At 42.8% G+C, this 17,183-nt stretch overlaps 2 protein-coding genes across 2 annotated transcripts; both read right to left on the bottom strand.

The window, feature by feature from the left end:
- Window positions 1-1,503: 1,503 nt before the first annotated feature.
- EAE98_011026 (uncharacterized protein) lies at window positions 1,504-2,464 on the bottom strand (the record flags this gene model as incomplete). The annotated part of the gene is made up of 4 exons (XM_038958648.1): window positions 1,504-1,733; window positions 1,813-1,992; window positions 2,048-2,117; window positions 2,276-2,464. The coding sequence occupies 4 exons, from the start codon at window positions 2,462-2,464 to the stop codon at window positions 1,504-1,506; spliced, it is 669 nt and encodes a 222-aa protein (XP_038805013.1).
- Window positions 2,465-14,337: 11,873 nt separating this feature from the next.
- On the bottom strand, window positions 14,338-16,378 carry EAE98_011025 (uncharacterized protein; the record flags this gene model as incomplete). Its single annotated transcript, XM_038958647.1, has 5 exons — window positions 14,338-15,208; window positions 15,287-15,736; window positions 15,801-15,861; window positions 15,914-15,946; window positions 16,003-16,378. The coding sequence occupies 5 exons, from the start codon at window positions 16,376-16,378 to the stop codon at window positions 14,338-14,340; spliced, it is 1,791 nt and encodes a 596-aa protein (XP_038805012.1).
- Between the last annotated feature and the right edge of the window lie 805 nt (window positions 16,379-17,183).

The following is a 17,183-nucleotide window of genomic DNA, read 5'->3' as shown; positions in this document are numbered from 1 at the left end:
CGAAACCTGGTACTTACGTCGTCCAAATTGATAAGGAAACGAAAGCAGAGTATCTCTTTTTAGTCGAGTACTTAAACCGCTATTAGTTCGAGCATCTCTATTAAGACAGCGTTGAACAGAGCATTTCTGGTGCTCTTCATAATTCCTTATCGATCCATTTTCTTCATTGGCTCGAAGCTATGAGGTCTTGAAGCCTGTATATACTCCAGTAGTGTACCTTTCTTTCCACCCCCAAGTCGCCGATGATTATTCCCGGTCCGAAAAAAATTTCAGACTAAAGTTGAGCAGGCTCCCTTCACCACACTAGGATCCGAGCTCTCCAGGCATCGAGTCTAGCTAAGCCATATCAAAAGAGTGCAATACTCAAACAGAAACACATTATCGGGGAATTCGGTGGGTAGAGTAAAGAAAGCGAGCAGCCCGTCGCTTTTGCTCGGCAAGGCTTGGTAGTTGGAACTTCTCCTACTCAAAGTATCATTAATTGGACAGATTGAGACATCATTGGCTCTTGTGATCAAAGGCTCTAAGAATATCATTTATAAGCTGTTTTTACAGCAGATGATAGATGAGTTAATGTTGGCAACAATATTGACCTTCACTGACCTCTTTCCATTACTTGCCGCACTAATGCTAACTTTGAGAATGATAGATTGCTCCGCGGGGCCTCTAGTGTTGGTTAGTTCGAGCTCTTTCGGATGTGCGAGATTTGCTAAAGGCTGTTGCTGTTATCATTGATGTTAGGGAGATGCCGCTCTGGTTGGAGTTGAGTGCTTGGTTCCTTGGGTGAAAATGGAGAACTACTGTCCTTTGAATAAGTTATAAATTTTGAACGACCCATCTCTAGATTTTGTTTAAGATCCTAAATCAAAGGACTTTACAAGTCAACTGAATCTACTAAATGGATTAAATGGTTTTTAGGTGTGTTGCTTTTGGTCATTGATCAATAGTATACTATACAAAGTTCATAAGTCGATAAATCCTAGATGTGCTCAGCCCTTGCAGCCATCAAACATTTGATAACAGGATATGATGTATATGATCACAGAGACAGCAAGAATAGGCCATGTATGAGAACAAATGGCAAGCCAAATTGATTTAAGGGTATCAATGATAGTAAAACACTTTTTATAATGAAATCCAGCGCGCAACGCGAACGCAAATGCAACGATGGTATAAACCCAACGCCCCCTTTAAACAACGCCATGCCAGACAAATTTCTCCGCAACTATTAGAAACCACACGAGATGAAATCCAACGCCGCTGATGCCACTGTAAATGCAACGGTCTATAAACAGAACGGATTGAGAAAAAAGATGATCGTGTCGTCGTCTCGTCTCTTCGTAAATCGTAAGCCCATATCCACCACACCATTCATCCCTGACCATCATCAACAGTAGAGTGCTCTAAAAGTGCCAGGGCGCGAGTGTCACGGTGCGACCCGTGTCTTGACAGCTGCTGATCCACGTTGGGATCAGCCCCCATGCTCATACTGTATCAGAGGCCCTACGTCAACACCACAATATTCTCCTCATCCCCACCAAGTAATTGTCCATGCCCCCACTGCTCTCCCCTCTCCAGCGGAGTTCCCCACGTAAACTTTCCACCCCATCCCCATCTCTCCTTTTCCGTCACCAAGGTGTTCAAGTCCTCCCCTTCTCCAAGCTCACAGAACAACCACTTCCAGACAGTTAAGTCTTCCCCTTGGGGTGTTGATTCGTCGGTTATTCTTTTCACTAAACGATTGAGTCAGTTAATTGTACTTCTGATAGCAATGTCGCTTCGTGTGAAAGCGGAAATCAAGGTGCTACTCACATTGGATCATGTCCCCATCTTGGTTCTGGACAGCCAAAGCTTGGATCCATAGTCCATTGGATCTATGGTCCAGCAGATGCTGGAGATGAAGTGGCACGCTGCCAGGTGTATATCTCTTCTTGAACTCCGTGAAAACATGAACCCTCGAAGGGCGTATTGCCGGTCGTCCGCCGACCCTTACTAGACATCATTAGCATGAAGCTTCCACTTTCTAACAAAGAGTGTGTGAGCTTACGGGCGTCTGCGCGGTATATTGGTGCGGCGAGGACAGTGCCTCCCGCTTCCAGATATTGTTTCAAGAGTTCCTGTCAAGGTCAGCATGTGCTCATCAGAGGTCTTGATGCTTCTATTCAACGTTGAAAGGATTTATTAGAGCAAACTGCCAAATGTAAAATTTCCACGTTCTACATCAACTCAAGTAACAAAAATCTCAACGCGAAGTGAAATTAGAAGAATAACTAACCATGAACTCTGTTTGCAGCTCGACGGTCCTCGTCTGCCAGCTATGGGCCTCTTCGGCCGGAACCCGCGTTTGCTCCATGAGCCGGTCGGTGCTTTCGTGGATTAACGACTCCATCTCGGCGCGGTTTTCCACCAGGTAACTTTGGGTTGCCTGGCGGAAACCGGCCGTCTCCTCGTTAATGGCCTCCATTTTCTTCCTCTGAATATGTTAGTATTGATATGAGAAAGGGCAGAAAAGGGATGAATTAGTCCTCGACTTGGCTTGAGAACATGGGAAGAGGATGGAAAGTGACATCTCGTGGAGGGGGAGATATCGGGGTCTTGACTGGGGGAAATGAACTTACTTTTTTAAAAGGCTTTATGATCTTCGGAGATCTATAAAATCTGTTAGTATGGCGTCTTAAACATCAGAATCGTAGAAAAGAAGTGGATGTCTTAAGAAACCTATAGAAAACTGACAAATCTCCTTTAGAACGAAGAAATATTGAGAAAATGGACAAGACTCTCCAGTTGGCAATTGCAGGAAGTTTGAAATAAAAATCTATGAGAAGTATATGGGGTAATGAAGCTTGTTGTACGATTGATATCTTATTTACTCCCTACTGGGGAGATAAAGTTCTAGGAATCGATAAACGACAACTGTTGCTAATGGAAAGAGGCCTTTCTGTGAATATCATCAACGGAGATAAGCCTCGAATGCAAATTATATTTATTGCAATATATAAAACGTCTGTGGGTGTAAAGTGGAGAGAGATGGCCAATATAGCTAAAGGTTGGGGATCAATAAGTCGAAGACGTAGAAGGGATTTGTAGATTCAAATGACGTGATTTGAAGATCGTACGAGACTGGCGTCCTACAAAAAAACTCTGGTGGTGATGCAAAATAGGAAGGAGGTTGAAGGTGCTAAACGAGCTTGCAGAGATTCGGTAATTCCAGGGGCTTTGTGTGGATAATCAAATGGAAGAAGAATGTCGCAGCTGTTGATGATGTGGCCGATATTAAACAACTATAGTTGAAGCTCTTCTAAGAAAGGTGCAATATTATAGAGGTGGGTCACTGTGAGGAATATTTGAAGTAGTCGATGGAAGGAAGAGCGAAGCCTTGGTCAAAGAGAAGCTTGGCGTCGTCCCAACAATAGCCCACGAGAAAGAACTCTGTGAAGACACGTTGAAATTGACCAAATTGTAAATTTTTTGACGGCTTTGGAAATCTCTGGTGTTGAATGCGCAGACAGAAGAGCTTGTAATCTAAACGAAATATCGTGGTCTTGAAAGGTGTTGTCTTGAGGTTGGATCAGCAAGAGAGGAAGGTGTGGATAAGAAGGCCGTTATTTATAGTATTATCGAGTTGCTTGCCGTCGATGAGAAGATTGATCTTTATCGAAAGTAAAAGGTATTAGGAAGGTTGTCAATGATCCCCGGCGTCGAAGTTGATAGTGGTCCTATTGCGCAGTATATCAAGCTAGGACTGTAACTTTGTTGTACAATTGAGACAAATTGACGGCAAGCTTCTCGTGTTCCGTGTGGCGATGGGTAATGTTGACTGAATTTGGTGCGCGATGGAAGGAATGGAAGGCAGAGCTTCGTAGGGATAGCAAGAGAAATGGACGAGAAGCTGTGCGACAATGGGAAGGTTTGATTTCAGATATTCCTTTGCCTGAAGGATGGGGATCGACGGTCGGTATGGTTGAGTAGTTGTGTGGGATAGTGACGAAGGATGGTATCGCGCGGGGAAAGATATATTGATGGCAATTCTCTTGTGCAGGATTAGAGCAGAAAGAGCCCACAACCAAGTGAAAATAGTTTGAGTATTAAAAGCCAAGTTAATGGAACTATGTTGTCGTTGTGGTGCTTGGTATCGCCTTGTGAGCGAGAGGTATGGATTTATAAAGAACCAATCAGGGTCTTGTACATGAAGCTTTGAAAAGAAAGCGCTTGCTATCGGTTGTGGCAAAGCTCAATGGTGAATATTTGCATCGCGGCGGTGAGTTAGGGCAGATACCCATGAAGGTTAACATCGCTGCAAAGAGGTGAATGACAATTTCAATGAAGAGACTGCTTCAGTGAATAGAAGTCACATGATTCTTTCAAGTACCTCCATTGCTTTTGACGTTATGATGCCATGGTGTGATAAAATAAGATACAACTTTTCCTGCGCATATGCCTGTACGCTTTGTTTGAGGTGACTGACCCAAAGCAGAGAGTAAGTTACACATAGCTGAATGCGTGGTGGGTATTGTGACAAAAAGCAAGCCTTGTCCTGTACATTTGTATCTAAGCTTTACTTGCCATGTCTGATCACAAGTCCAGACATTATGTCACATAGTTAGACGCTGGTCAAGACCGTATAAATTGATGTCATCTTCATGCGCTAGCATAGACTCCAACATGCAACTGTGCCGACACAATGTCCATCCACAACAACAAAGTAACAGCAGGTAGATTCGTGCATATATCGCTATCGAATGTTCTAATCGTAGAGGAGTATTATTTACTTACTTAACTTGATGTGCAAAGTGGTTAGCTTAAGCGTGAGGCAAAATGCAGATGCGGGAGTAATACTTACGGTGGGCGCGAATCCATCTCAACGGTTCAACTCGCACAATGGTACTGTAATTGACATTAGATCAATCCATTAGGTTTATTGTATACTATTAAAGTATTCTTACTAAATTGTATCGTTGTTAGTACTTTGTGTTGTTGATTTAGATCGAAGTGTTTGATCTTTGAATGCAGCGATCTTGCCGATCAAGGACTTCCAGATGCCGCCATCAGCAATTAGAAGAAGCTCAAAGCTTCAATTGAAGCAGAAAGTAGCAGAAGAATAAGAAGAAGAATATAATAAGAATTATCTTACGTACCTTTGGTTGTGATAGATTGGCGTTGAGGTGCTGGTGTTGATCGTGGTACTTGGCTGGTGTGGAGGAAAAGAGAAACGTATTTTGAAGTTGAGTAGGAATGGGAATCTTGAATTAAAGACGATTGGAAAGATTGTGTGAGCTTAATGGAACTAAGAATTAAACTTAACCTAAAAGGGTCTTAGGTACCTAGATACCCTCGAGGGTCTGTCTAGTCGTTTCTGCCATGACCTGGTGATGTGCTGATATATGGAAGTTGACTTCTGTAGACTATACAATGTGCTCTCTTACTGGGTTTCTGATCCCTAAGCATCCATCAGTGGTATTATCAGCTTAATTAGATATCCTGCAGTAATATACTTTGGGTCAACATGCCTTTCAACCTCCTTTGTTGTCTTGTTCTGACAGGTTACTACCCTGACAAACTTGTCTGGTCTCATTCAGCAGCAGGAAATAATTCTGAGGAAAAAGCTTTAGACTTTCTATTTACCATTAGTCTTTTCCCTTCTTTGCCCAACTTCTTTTTGTGATATGACCTAGGTTTTGGTTCCGCTACCCCCTCCATGTTAATCTCAATATCCGCGAACTGCATTAAGATCAAGGGAACAGTATACAACCATGTTGAAGAAGTAAGAGCGTCGGTCGAAGTCCGTCTTCTGCTTCTTGTCGCTGCTAGAATTCTGATGTGGTGACTGCTGAGCAGCAGAATGATATTTCCTATACCCGACCAGCTTCTAAGAATTCCGTGTTACTGGCGCCTCGATCTCTACCAATCTCATTGATATAAACTTTAAAGAACTGGTACTAACCCAAAAGAAGTCCGACAAGTATAGCGGAATTTTAGAAGAAATTGGAACCCTCGTCTTCCCTCGAATCATGCCTGATAGCCACGGAAGGTCAGTTAATTACTGGGTTATAGAAGCGCTTTCTCTGCATCACCAGCTTTGTGCCACTGTATACCACGAGAACACAGATTCAACTTCAAGCGTTATGAATGCAGACTTGCAGAGCAGCTTTAAATCAAGGGAGCAGCAGAAACTTACCATAATACAATCCGCCTTTCTTTTGGCAGCAGACCATTACCGATAGTCGAAGAACACTACCCGCTTCGAAGCCAAAGCTTCCCGATTATACCAGCTATTCATTTTCTTGTATCGCAGTTGAAAACTGTCATAATCCGATGGTGGCCTAGATCTCAAAAGGTCATACAGCAAAAGAATGGCAGATACTCACCTCTTTAAAGCTTGGCAGAAGTATCCGGCTCTTCCTCGTTCCTGTAGAAGTCACCTCGAACCTCCGAATACCAGTTGTTGATCAGCCCTTGACGCATTTGGATCTTAAGCAGGTGATTATGAGCACCTTCAGCGACAGGTGAAGCACCTCGCCATCAACGAAATCCAGGGATAAGGGGTGACAGGACGGGAGAAAGTAAACGCTTACTATGTAAAACAGAGTCTGTAAGAGGATCTGCTTCTTTCTTGCGTTTCTTGTGATTGCCGAAGACCAAAGGACACTAACTGCTTACCCATTGAATACGCCATCTTAATCCTACTCCGTTTCGGAGAAGCGCCCATCACCTTCGAACCGCAAAGCTTATTGTCAACACTGTCAATTTTCACAATCACCTGGAGCGAAGTAACAAATGTTATATTGGGTGGACGGGAATCAGGTATTCGCAACTCAGAATAGGATCTGTGGAGGGATAGGTGCTTCTTTTTATCTCGCGTCGTCGTCCTCGTCGAAAACAGGAAGATATGACTTACCGATTGAGAACCCGTTTCTCTCTTCGAGAACTGACAACTAACTAAGATACGCGCGTGAAAGGCTCATTTTCAGCACTGTCGACAACTTCGAAACAATAAAAGATGTCAGATGGGGTGCAGGACAAATTTTACAACTCGCGGTAAGTTATGTTCTCTTTCGAATGCTGTCGGTAACTCGAGCATACTAACTGCTTAACGACCAAAGAATCTCTTCAACAGCTGACCACTACCTCTCACCCACACATGAAAACCCTCGTTCCTAGTCCTCGTGGTAAATCGACACAAAAATGGTATCAGATGAGGCGGAAGATATGATTTACAACTCACAGTAAGGTATGTGAATGATTCGGGCTCTTCTCTTTACTTCCGAGTACTGCTGGCGGCTGCAGGATACTGACTTCTTACCCACTAAAGTACCCCTCTCCCTCTTCCAAAGTTAATCGACATCCTTGACTCACGAATCGGTACAAGGTCTCATCGTCAGTTCTCGAGATGGTTGGATGCCGAGAAACAACATTATATAAGGCATAAAAAGGGATACAAATCACGATAATGTCCGCGGGAAAGTCAGGGATCGGCCCCTTACTTTCTATTTTGAGAGTCATTGAGGACCCGATAACACCGATCGCTTGCTCACAAAAGGCTGCATTGTCTCTCTTCTCCGGCAGTCGAATATTAGACTTGACTCGTAAAGGGGCTCGGTGCAAGTCCTCGCGGCAGTTCAAAATCAAAAAGCGACATCAGATGGAGTAGAAAACAGTATTTACAACTCACCACAAACCCCGCGGAGGGTCGGACTATTCTTTTAGTTTCCAGCCATTCAAGAAACGCGGACGACTGAACATTACAACCTCCAAATTCACACGATGCTCTCGTTTCTCTAGTTTGCAGCAACCGATCAGCATGATCATCAAACGAATATAGGGGCTCAATGCCACTTTTCACATCAAGTCGACCCGCGAAGTAACATAAGATTAGGTGGCGAGCATAAGATTATAACTCACGATAAGATCCACAGAAGGAATGTCTTGCATCCTACTGCTGTTGCCAGACCGGAAGTACTCCTCACATTAACTCGAACCACAAAGTAATATTAGATTTGGTGACTGGTAGATATTTCTAAATCGCAATAAATCTGCAGGGAGAACCCGGTGCCTCTCTTGCTTCCTATCGTTATTGCCTAAACAAAAGTACCAACTAATCTCCCAAATCTATCTGTGCTCTCTCAATAAGTGATCGTTATCTTGGACTAATAGATACAGGAAAGAGCATGCAGTCGCTCCTCACAATAAACTAAGCTCAACGAATGGCATCAAATTGGACGGATCATATACACATGCACGCACAGGGTAATCCCAGCCGGTAAGTTTGCATACATCTATGGTTTTGACTATCACCGAGAACTAGAAAGCATCAGACCCTGACATCATCGGTCCTCTTCCCTCCTCTAGTAACTAATAGTAATGTTGAATCTCGACCACATCACCTGAGGTTCCACCCTAATCGACTTGGTTCCAGATGACGGCATCAGATCAGTATGTTAGCCGAGAAGTATTACAAGAACAAGTTCCGCAGATGGATGGGTACCCTTTGCTTGCTTCTGACTATCTGCGGAGACTATAGAGCACTACGAACTACCTATTAAACCCTTTCTCTGAATCTAAGGCTCTTATTCAAGGAGTGGAGGTACATAAAGTCACCATTATTTTTCGTATCGAGTGAACCGAGATACCGGTACTGATTCGGGGAGATAGCAAGCAATCGCTGCCGCGATAAGGTCTTAATCTAGATTGAGGACCTCACAAGACTCTGGCTATCATCGAATATCCAAGAATGTCAATAATATATAAACAAGTAGCTCCCCACCAAAAGTAAGTTTTCATTCCACGTTGGAAGCTCAGGGATTCACCAGTAGTTGTCTATCAGCTGAATTGCACGGAGGGCATTGGATCGTGAAACTAATCGATAATATCCACAGCGAAAACGGGCCGCAGCCGGACTCTAGTCTTTCGGTTTTACTGGCTATCTATGTCCGAGTGCTGATAACCCCAACTGCTCGTCAGCGAAAAGCTTCCCTCTCTCGCGAGAGTGGGGCGCTAACCTAAAGGCAAAACACAGCATTAGATCATAACAGTGTCAACAGCGAGTGAGTGTTACAACGACAAGGTGGCTTGCGAGCCAGAGTCTTCCCATAGTGTTTCTGCTATTATCAGAGACTTAACATTATCAACTACTTGTCGGTGAAAGTTCATTTTTTCCCTTTGCACTAGTCAATTGAAAACTTACACTCAACGAACAGGAACTCATTACCAGTCTCGATCTCGAATTTAAAAGACGACATTGGAAAATGGAATTACAGGCACACACTATGATAACACCGTTCACAAGGAGATTCGTGTCGATCGCGGACTCAAGGATATCGAAGGGAAATAAAGTCATTTGTCATTCTTAGGGGGTATCACGGACGAGCTACATGACAGGGTTGGGGGAAGGTGACAAAAGCGCCACAATATTTCCAACAATAGGAGTCTGATGCACGTCACTTCGAACCACTTCAGCGATTGAGGTCACCGAAAATGCGACTACCGATACAGTACTCTAGCTTTTGCAACAGCTATCGAAGACTTCATTTTCAACATACTAGAACGCGCCGAGCGTTGATGTGGGTGCCGATATAAGGGAAAACATCGGACTAGGGGGAATAGGTATATATTACAACAAGAAGGGCCGCAGACGGGTTTATCGAAGTCACAGAGCCCAAAGAGCCCAATTGAAAGGTTTGGAGGGACTATATTATACTCAACAACGATGCCGACAAATTGTGTTCTGCAATTCGAGCTTTGCTGTCTCTTCTGGTGACCATCAAAATTCAAATGGCACCGACTTTTGCTCATCGAGAATCGAACTCTTACGAAAAGCGCGAGCCATAATTCTGCAGTCCGAGAGAAAAACTCTTTGTTGACTCGGACTTGAACGGAAGCCACTTGAACACTCAGAAGGGCATGGACTCTAAGGTGTTCACCAGAATGTTAGGCAATTCCTTTTATTTTCTGCCTCGCATCGAACATCAACGTACCAATTGCGTACCTCTAGCAGCTTCTTTTTCTCGTCTCATGATTGACCCCTTCTACCTTCTGGTCATGGAAGAACTGTGGAAGTTCGAGCGGATCTAAGTTCAAGAGCGAGATAGCCGAAGCATTCAGTTGCAAAATCGGCGGGAATTACTATGAACAGTTTTCAAAGATATGAAAATCACCTCTTTCTTGCCACGTACTCATCGATTATCAAAGACCGAAGGTCATCGCCTGCCTCTTTGCTAAAAGGACTTTCCCCATGCGGAACAGCCAACCATATTGATTTTCCTCATAGCTAAGTTCACATATGATTCTAGACCCATCCGGTCCCTCGCCAACGACCGCGGAACATTGGCTGTCATTCTGTTGTGCTGACTATTTCTCGATAGGTCCCAGAGCTCTTTGCCGTCCGGAGTGAAACTAGCGATCATATGAATAAAATCGAAGCAGAGCTCAGGAGGTATATATGGTGGAAGGTCCGAAGATATCACGACAAAAATACGAAACATTGGGGTTGAAGGACAGAGGGCCAACCTGTGAATGAACAAAGAGTTTGAGAAAAGGGGACTGACGAACGCAAGTTGATGTGCGAAGATTGAATGATGGGAGGGTAAAGTATAAGAAGATGAGAGGAGAGAATAAAAACATAGAAAGGCAAAGACATGTAGGCGGAGAACAAGAAGGTTGCGGAGTGACAATGTAAAAGAACAGATGAAAAAGAAGGCTCGAGTTGGAAACTTTAAATTGGAAGAGACACGGTATGGAATATCACAGAGCGAAGACCGAGCAGTTCGAAAACGGCAAGGCAAAGGTTCAAGAGCTGAAAAAGCGGAGTAGACTACCACAGCGCGGATAAGCGGGGTATGAACGGCCAGAGAATGGAAACATCACCACAGGGCACTTTGATCAGCCATAACCTAGTCACACAATATGTACAATTATACGGAGGGAACGATGGCCGAACAACAGAGGCATACAAGATTCCGAATACAGAGTTTCAATGAAGATATATCGCGGTATTATGAGCAGATACTGGTTCTAATTTACACTTCTCTAGAAGTTGTGTTTTATCAACAATACACAAATTCATACCATACAACGTAATTAAACATGACAAATAGGGTATGGATAGGAGGGACCTCAATGCTTGTGAGCTGAGAAAAGTGTCAAGAATCTGCATGTAGCCAGCAAACATTTCTCATCTGGGTATTAGTTCCGTTTCGATATTATGTACAAGTGTATCCTCCCCAAGGAAGTCTAAAAAATTCACCTAGGGCATTTTCAAAGACATTCGCACTAAGCGAAGGTGTAATGTGAACCCATAGGCTCATTCCACAAGAAGCCTTGTAAATGTTGAGACGATTGAACTAGATTGAGGGCGATGACCTGATGCACTTTTTTCAGGAAGTGGAGGAATGCTTTTAATACTGTCTGCCTATGCCGCGTTTTGATTCGATTCTTTTTACGAATGAAGCCCACTGAGACATGAAAAATGGCATACACATTATCATAGGGTATAGTGGAATTATGAAGGCCATGAGAATACGAACAAAGCCACAGAAGAAGGGTTCTCTCATTTAGCAATTAAGGAGAAGAATTCTAGTTCTTGCTGCATTTATCGTCACTATCTCATTGGCTTCCAAAGGTTTGTTTTTCTAGAGTGCCACATAGACGAAGGCAGGCAGCTTTCCAGGAGGATGCATAACGCATTACCATCACAACTTGCAGTGAACTTTCCCCCCAAAGCTACAGAGCTGCGATGTTATCTCACGCAATGAAACTCTTTGCCCCTGAATATAGAAGAAGTTGGCTGAGCTTCATATATACAGCAAGTTATGTACTTGTAACTTCGTTTCTCATCTTCTGTGATGCCACTTGGCTATTTGCAAAAAGCCTATGCGGAAATCTGGCACCCACTAGGCCCGCATTGCAGGTATAGTTACATCTTTGCAAAATCCTCTCGCACTCGTGCAGTTCCTCAAAATACAATTTTCAATCGCATTAGAAAAAACATGAGCCTTCAGCAAAACTTTCGCTCTCTACGACCGTTCTCAACCCTTCATCCATGAATGCCATCGCGCTCAACCAAAAATATAGTTGCCAAATCCGCCAGGAAACATACTCAACTTAGCAAATGTAGAAGCAAGAAGAGTGGTAACATAGAAATGACAAAAAGGAATACCTTTTCACTTCTCATCCTGATTCTGTCTTTCTTTCACCTCTTTCCTTCTTTCTGTTCTTCTTCTTTTGATACATCATAATTTACTTGGACTTTATTTGAAACGTTTCAATGTTTTGGAAGTCCAAGTTGGAATTCCCAACATGAATGAACCTTTCTTCTGATCAACAGAAAAAACACATAATGCAAGAAAACAACCACCAGCTCCCAACCTTGAGTACAACGAAAGTTCTTTAGCATCTCATCAAGAATATGCAACTTTTCAACCAACCATCACTGATGAACAACCCCAGTCCCAACAAACTAGAAGAAATTTTCACAATTGGAGTAGTTGAGACTGTACAAACTTTTTGTGCTAAGCGTACAGATCCATCAAGATAATTTTCCACATCCCACATTCCACACCATCCATCACAGGCTCAACCTCGGCTCGGCCGGCCAAACAATTCCCCATCAACTAACCCAAACCAACATAAACTAACCGTACCGAACCAACCAGCACCCCCAAGCCTCGTGATCTCTGTCTTCGAACCCTTCTGTTGCATATCTGAAAAAGTTGATTTTCAAATTCTGGGAATTTTGGAGTTCAGCTTGAGTTTTTTCAACTTTTCAACTTTTGAACTTTTTCAAAAAGTTTGGTTTTTAGTACAAGGTATGTACCGCTTATTTTTGAAAAATTCCATCAACTATCAAAATTCAAAAATAGAGGATTATTCAATTTCTCCTTTGATGGAATCAAAACTTAGCAAGATGATTATTTCAGATATCAAAAAGAGTTTCTTCAAGTTTTCAAACAGATCAAAGAATTTATGAGGTTACAAAAGTTGATTTTGTAGAAAAGGTTGAGTTTCGTGAACTAACCAGTCCTCACTCACCAGGTCTCGTGACTCTTTCACTCAAACCCTTTTGTTGCATATCTGAAATAGTTGATTTTTAATTTTCTGGGAATTTTGGAGAACTTTTTCGAGAAAGTTGATTTTATTTCGGAGAGTTGGAAAATTGTTGATTTTGGTTGATTTGGGTACTCCTGATTGATTACTTACTTGATTTTTTATCAACTGTTGAAGTTTGGAAATTTGGGGTAATTTTGATTTTCTTTTAATTAATTTAATATTAAAGGAGATGGTTATTTAGTATATAGAGAGTAATTTAGTTAAGTTTTTGAAGAGATTAAAGGGGTTTTGAGAGTAGAAAAGTTGATTCTTTGGAGAGTTGGAGATGGAAATAGTTGATTTTTGGTGTGCTTATGTATGAAGATTTTCATCAATTGTGGAAGTTTGAAAATTCATAGTTATTTATATATTCATTTAATGGGTTTGAAAATGGATAGGAGTATAACAGGGTATGTAGAGAATAGTTTGTTTAAGTTTTCAACAAGATAGAAGGGATTTTGAGGGTAGAAAAGTTGTTTATGTGAAGTGTGTGGATGTTGAATCAAATCATCTGATTTTGATATTTTTTTGACTAAAGGGGGAAAATAGTTAATTGTATATATCTTGAGCGAAAGTATAAGGTTGTTTTACGATGACGATATAGTATGTTAGGAAATCCAGAGCTTTTTAAAGTTGTGGTGGTGAAAGGTAGGTGGAGGATGTATGGATGTGTGATGAAATTATCTGATTTTGTTCTTATTGTTACTGAAAGGGGGGAAATTGTTGATGACGGAATTTTTGAAAGGAAGCATATAATGGATTTGTAATGATTGAACTGTAAATTTGAAAATTAAGAGCTCTTGGGGGTGGAGGATGTGTATGGTATGTTTGGTATTGAAGGTTTTGCTCGTACAGATGGAAGGAATGATTTGATAGATAGAGAGAACTAACGCGATGAGAGAGGGAGGGGTTTTGATATAGTGCGAAGTATGCAGTCACTGCTGGGGAGCGGGAATAGATGGGTTGGGGCATTGAGGTTAGATGCTGATGTGAAAGAAGTGTACATTTCAACATTCAGATGTACTAAGTTAAGAGCTCTACTTCTCCCACCAAAGTATCTGAGGGTAAGTAAATAAATGGAATAATAGTAAGATAATCGCATAAGTTCAATATAGCTATCTATCACAAGAAACCAAAAAGTCAACTAAACGAATGAAATCAACTATTCTATAAAATAAAACTCCATTATACAACATGAACATTCATAACCAAGCAATTTTCAAATAACCACAGCCATAACCATCATCATCGTAATCTCTACATCATAACCACGCCCCCAATAACAACCATCGCTCCCCAAACCACCAACCCTCCACCAACCACCTCCGCCGCACCCCCCTCAAAAGCCACCACGTTACTCTTATCTCCCGAATTCAACACCGGCTTTGGACTAGCCACCGATCCCGCCGTCTCATTCCCATTTCCCGCCTCATCAGGATAAAACGGTTTCGCCGCAATCACCCTCGATGGATTTCCGGTCTCCGTCTCCGCATCCTCATCCCCATCTCCCGTCCAGGCAACGGCCTGTTTAGCAATTCCCTGAAGCTGTCCCTTCAGTTCATCTTTTGCCGCGTTGAGATAATTCTCCGCATTGATATCGAGATCGAAATCCGGGATGCCGCCAGATCCGATGCCGAGGAGTTCGAAAGCGGGAGTGACGCTGGGGAGAGCGGGAGAGGCGGGCATGAGGTTTGTGAGATCGTCGGTAGGGTTTTCTGTACAGGTGAAAGCGGGGGTTAGCGGACATTTACCACCGCTGCCACAGTTGGGGTAGTTGGAATCAAAGGTGGGTTCGGGACGTGGAGGGGGGGTGCAATTACCTTCGTCGCTGAAGTCGTCGATGCTTCCGATGAAATCGGAGATGTGGTTAAGGATGGAGTCGTCGTCTGGGAAGGGGTTGTTGTTACCGATGGGTTGAGAAGGTGGCTGGGCGACTGGTGTGTTGATTGGAGTTGCGGGGGTAACAGCTGGAGCTGGAACGTTTTGTGATTGCTGGGGACCGATAGGAGATGCTTGTGGTACAATAGCGCTTGGAGAAGGCGCTGGTACTTCGGGTGGAGTGTTGGAAGGTGCTGGGCTGGCAACATTTCCAAGTTGATATATCTTAACCGATTTGACTAACCAGTATCTAATTGTGTCACTTTAGTTTCTATTCTTTTCCCTTTCAACAAAAAAAATAAAAAGAATCTCAAGGAAGGAAACTCACTGATCACCAAAAGCCTCTGGTTTACTCGCCACATAGTCTACACAAGTTGCCGCTTTTGGTCCACAAGTGGCATCACTTGACCAAACAGCACTTCCCCAATCTCCACAGAAAGTCGTATCAAAAATCAATCTATTTTCTTTGAAATGGGTATCGATATCACAATCACCTTCGAAATTTGAAACCGGAATTCCCCATTTACTTGGGTCGGGATTTGGTCCGTTGATATCTGCGGGTGCTGTTCCGGCTGGGAAGAAATAGACACGGATGTGGGAGGAGGTCCATTCCATGGCATAGATACCACCACCATTGAGGTTGAATCCTCTGCCATAGCTGTTAGTGCGCGGATCACTGATTCCGCAACCGACACCGACGGGGTTGGCGAAGTTGTTGCAGTTGGCGCTTTGAAGAGTACCAGTTTGTCCGGAGCCAGCGACTGAGCATGTTGGCGCACTTTAGTCATTAACGTTAGCGAAACTGTCCCTAAGTGATCCTTGTGATTTGAAGGGATACCTACGAGTGTAAAGACATGAGATTGTGGTTCTGGCTATTCACACCCTCAATGATGTCGATTTCCCCTTAGATCGCCATTAGCCGTTGACTTTTCCTTGAAGATGTGATACAACATACCATTATATGGCCAATTATTACCCACAGTCCACACTGTACAAATAGATTAGTCTATTATCCATTAAAAGCTACCAGATTCATCAACTTACTCGCTGGCCAAGTACCACAGGCGCCACCAGGCATATGACCCAAATCCGCGATGAAAAGTCCATGAGTCCAACTCTTTTTACTTTCAATTCTCACGCTATTCCTTCCCGGTCCACTAGGATTCAATATCGTCTTGGAATCAACTCCCATGTAAACCCCATCACTTCTCACAGATATCAATCCTTGCTGAGATGCATCACTCTCACTCACATACGTGACAAAACCATGAGTCGGATCTGGCGCTGTAAAGAAATCAAACGCATCGAAAAAAGTGTTACCACTATAACTTTCTTCTAATTGGTATCCTGTGAGGGCCGTAATGGAAGTTATGAAACTAGAGATGGTAAGGCATCTCAAAAAGAGTGATGAGGGTGCCATTTTGGACTATCTTCAAATGTATGAAGGAAGAAAGGAGGTGAGAGAAAGGAAACGAGGAGAAACGAGAGACTGAATAAAATGCAATATTATAAGATAATAGGAAGAATGAGCTTATAAGAGGCGGGGATTAGAACGCATTCTTACGTTCTTCATATTTACTTGTGAGACTGCTAGACTCAGGCCAAGTGTTGCCATAGCCACTGGGTTCCGTTGCCTCCAACCCATTAGTTATTTATTGATATGTTGGGAGTATTTTTAAAATCTGCTCGGAATGAAACTAGCATTCCGAGAGAGATTGACATTTGTATTGGTCACCGGAGAATGTTCCGTTCCTCTAGTTTCCACCAACCGAGCAAAGGGGTCGAGAAAGCGGAGATTCGGAATGCACCATATGAAGAATGAAGGGGGAGTCAATAAATGTTTATATTGGATTGACTACCATATAACATGTACTTTCCTTTGGCCTTGCCTCCTGTTAAGATTAATCACTGACTTCATTGATGTTCCAATTTCGCACGTTTCAATCTCGCCCATTGAAGTTTGCTTAGGAAGAACGGGACCGTTTGATAAATATTCAAATAAGACATGAACCCAATTGATAGCATAAAAAGCGGTAAAAACTTCGAAATCCTTCTTATGTTCCATGTAGATCTGGTCTAGAACAGAGCTGGTTGTCAGGTGAAGCATACCTAGGACTTGCGCTTCGAGTTACCTCCACAATGTGAGACATCTGAGCGATCGTCGAAGTAGACTACATAGATCAAGAATTGCCCTGAGCAACGAGTAGACTTCGTCTTAGATCTTC

This window comes from Botrytis deweyae (assembly GCF_014898535.1).
Source record: "Botrytis deweyae strain B1 chromosome Unknown BDEW_043, whole genome shotgun sequence".
Lineage (NCBI taxonomy): Eukaryota > Fungi > Ascomycota > Leotiomycetes > Helotiales > Sclerotiniaceae > Botrytis > Botrytis deweyae.
The sequence above is the reverse complement of the archived record's forward strand: the minus strand, read 5'-3'. Positions and strand labels throughout refer to the sequence as shown.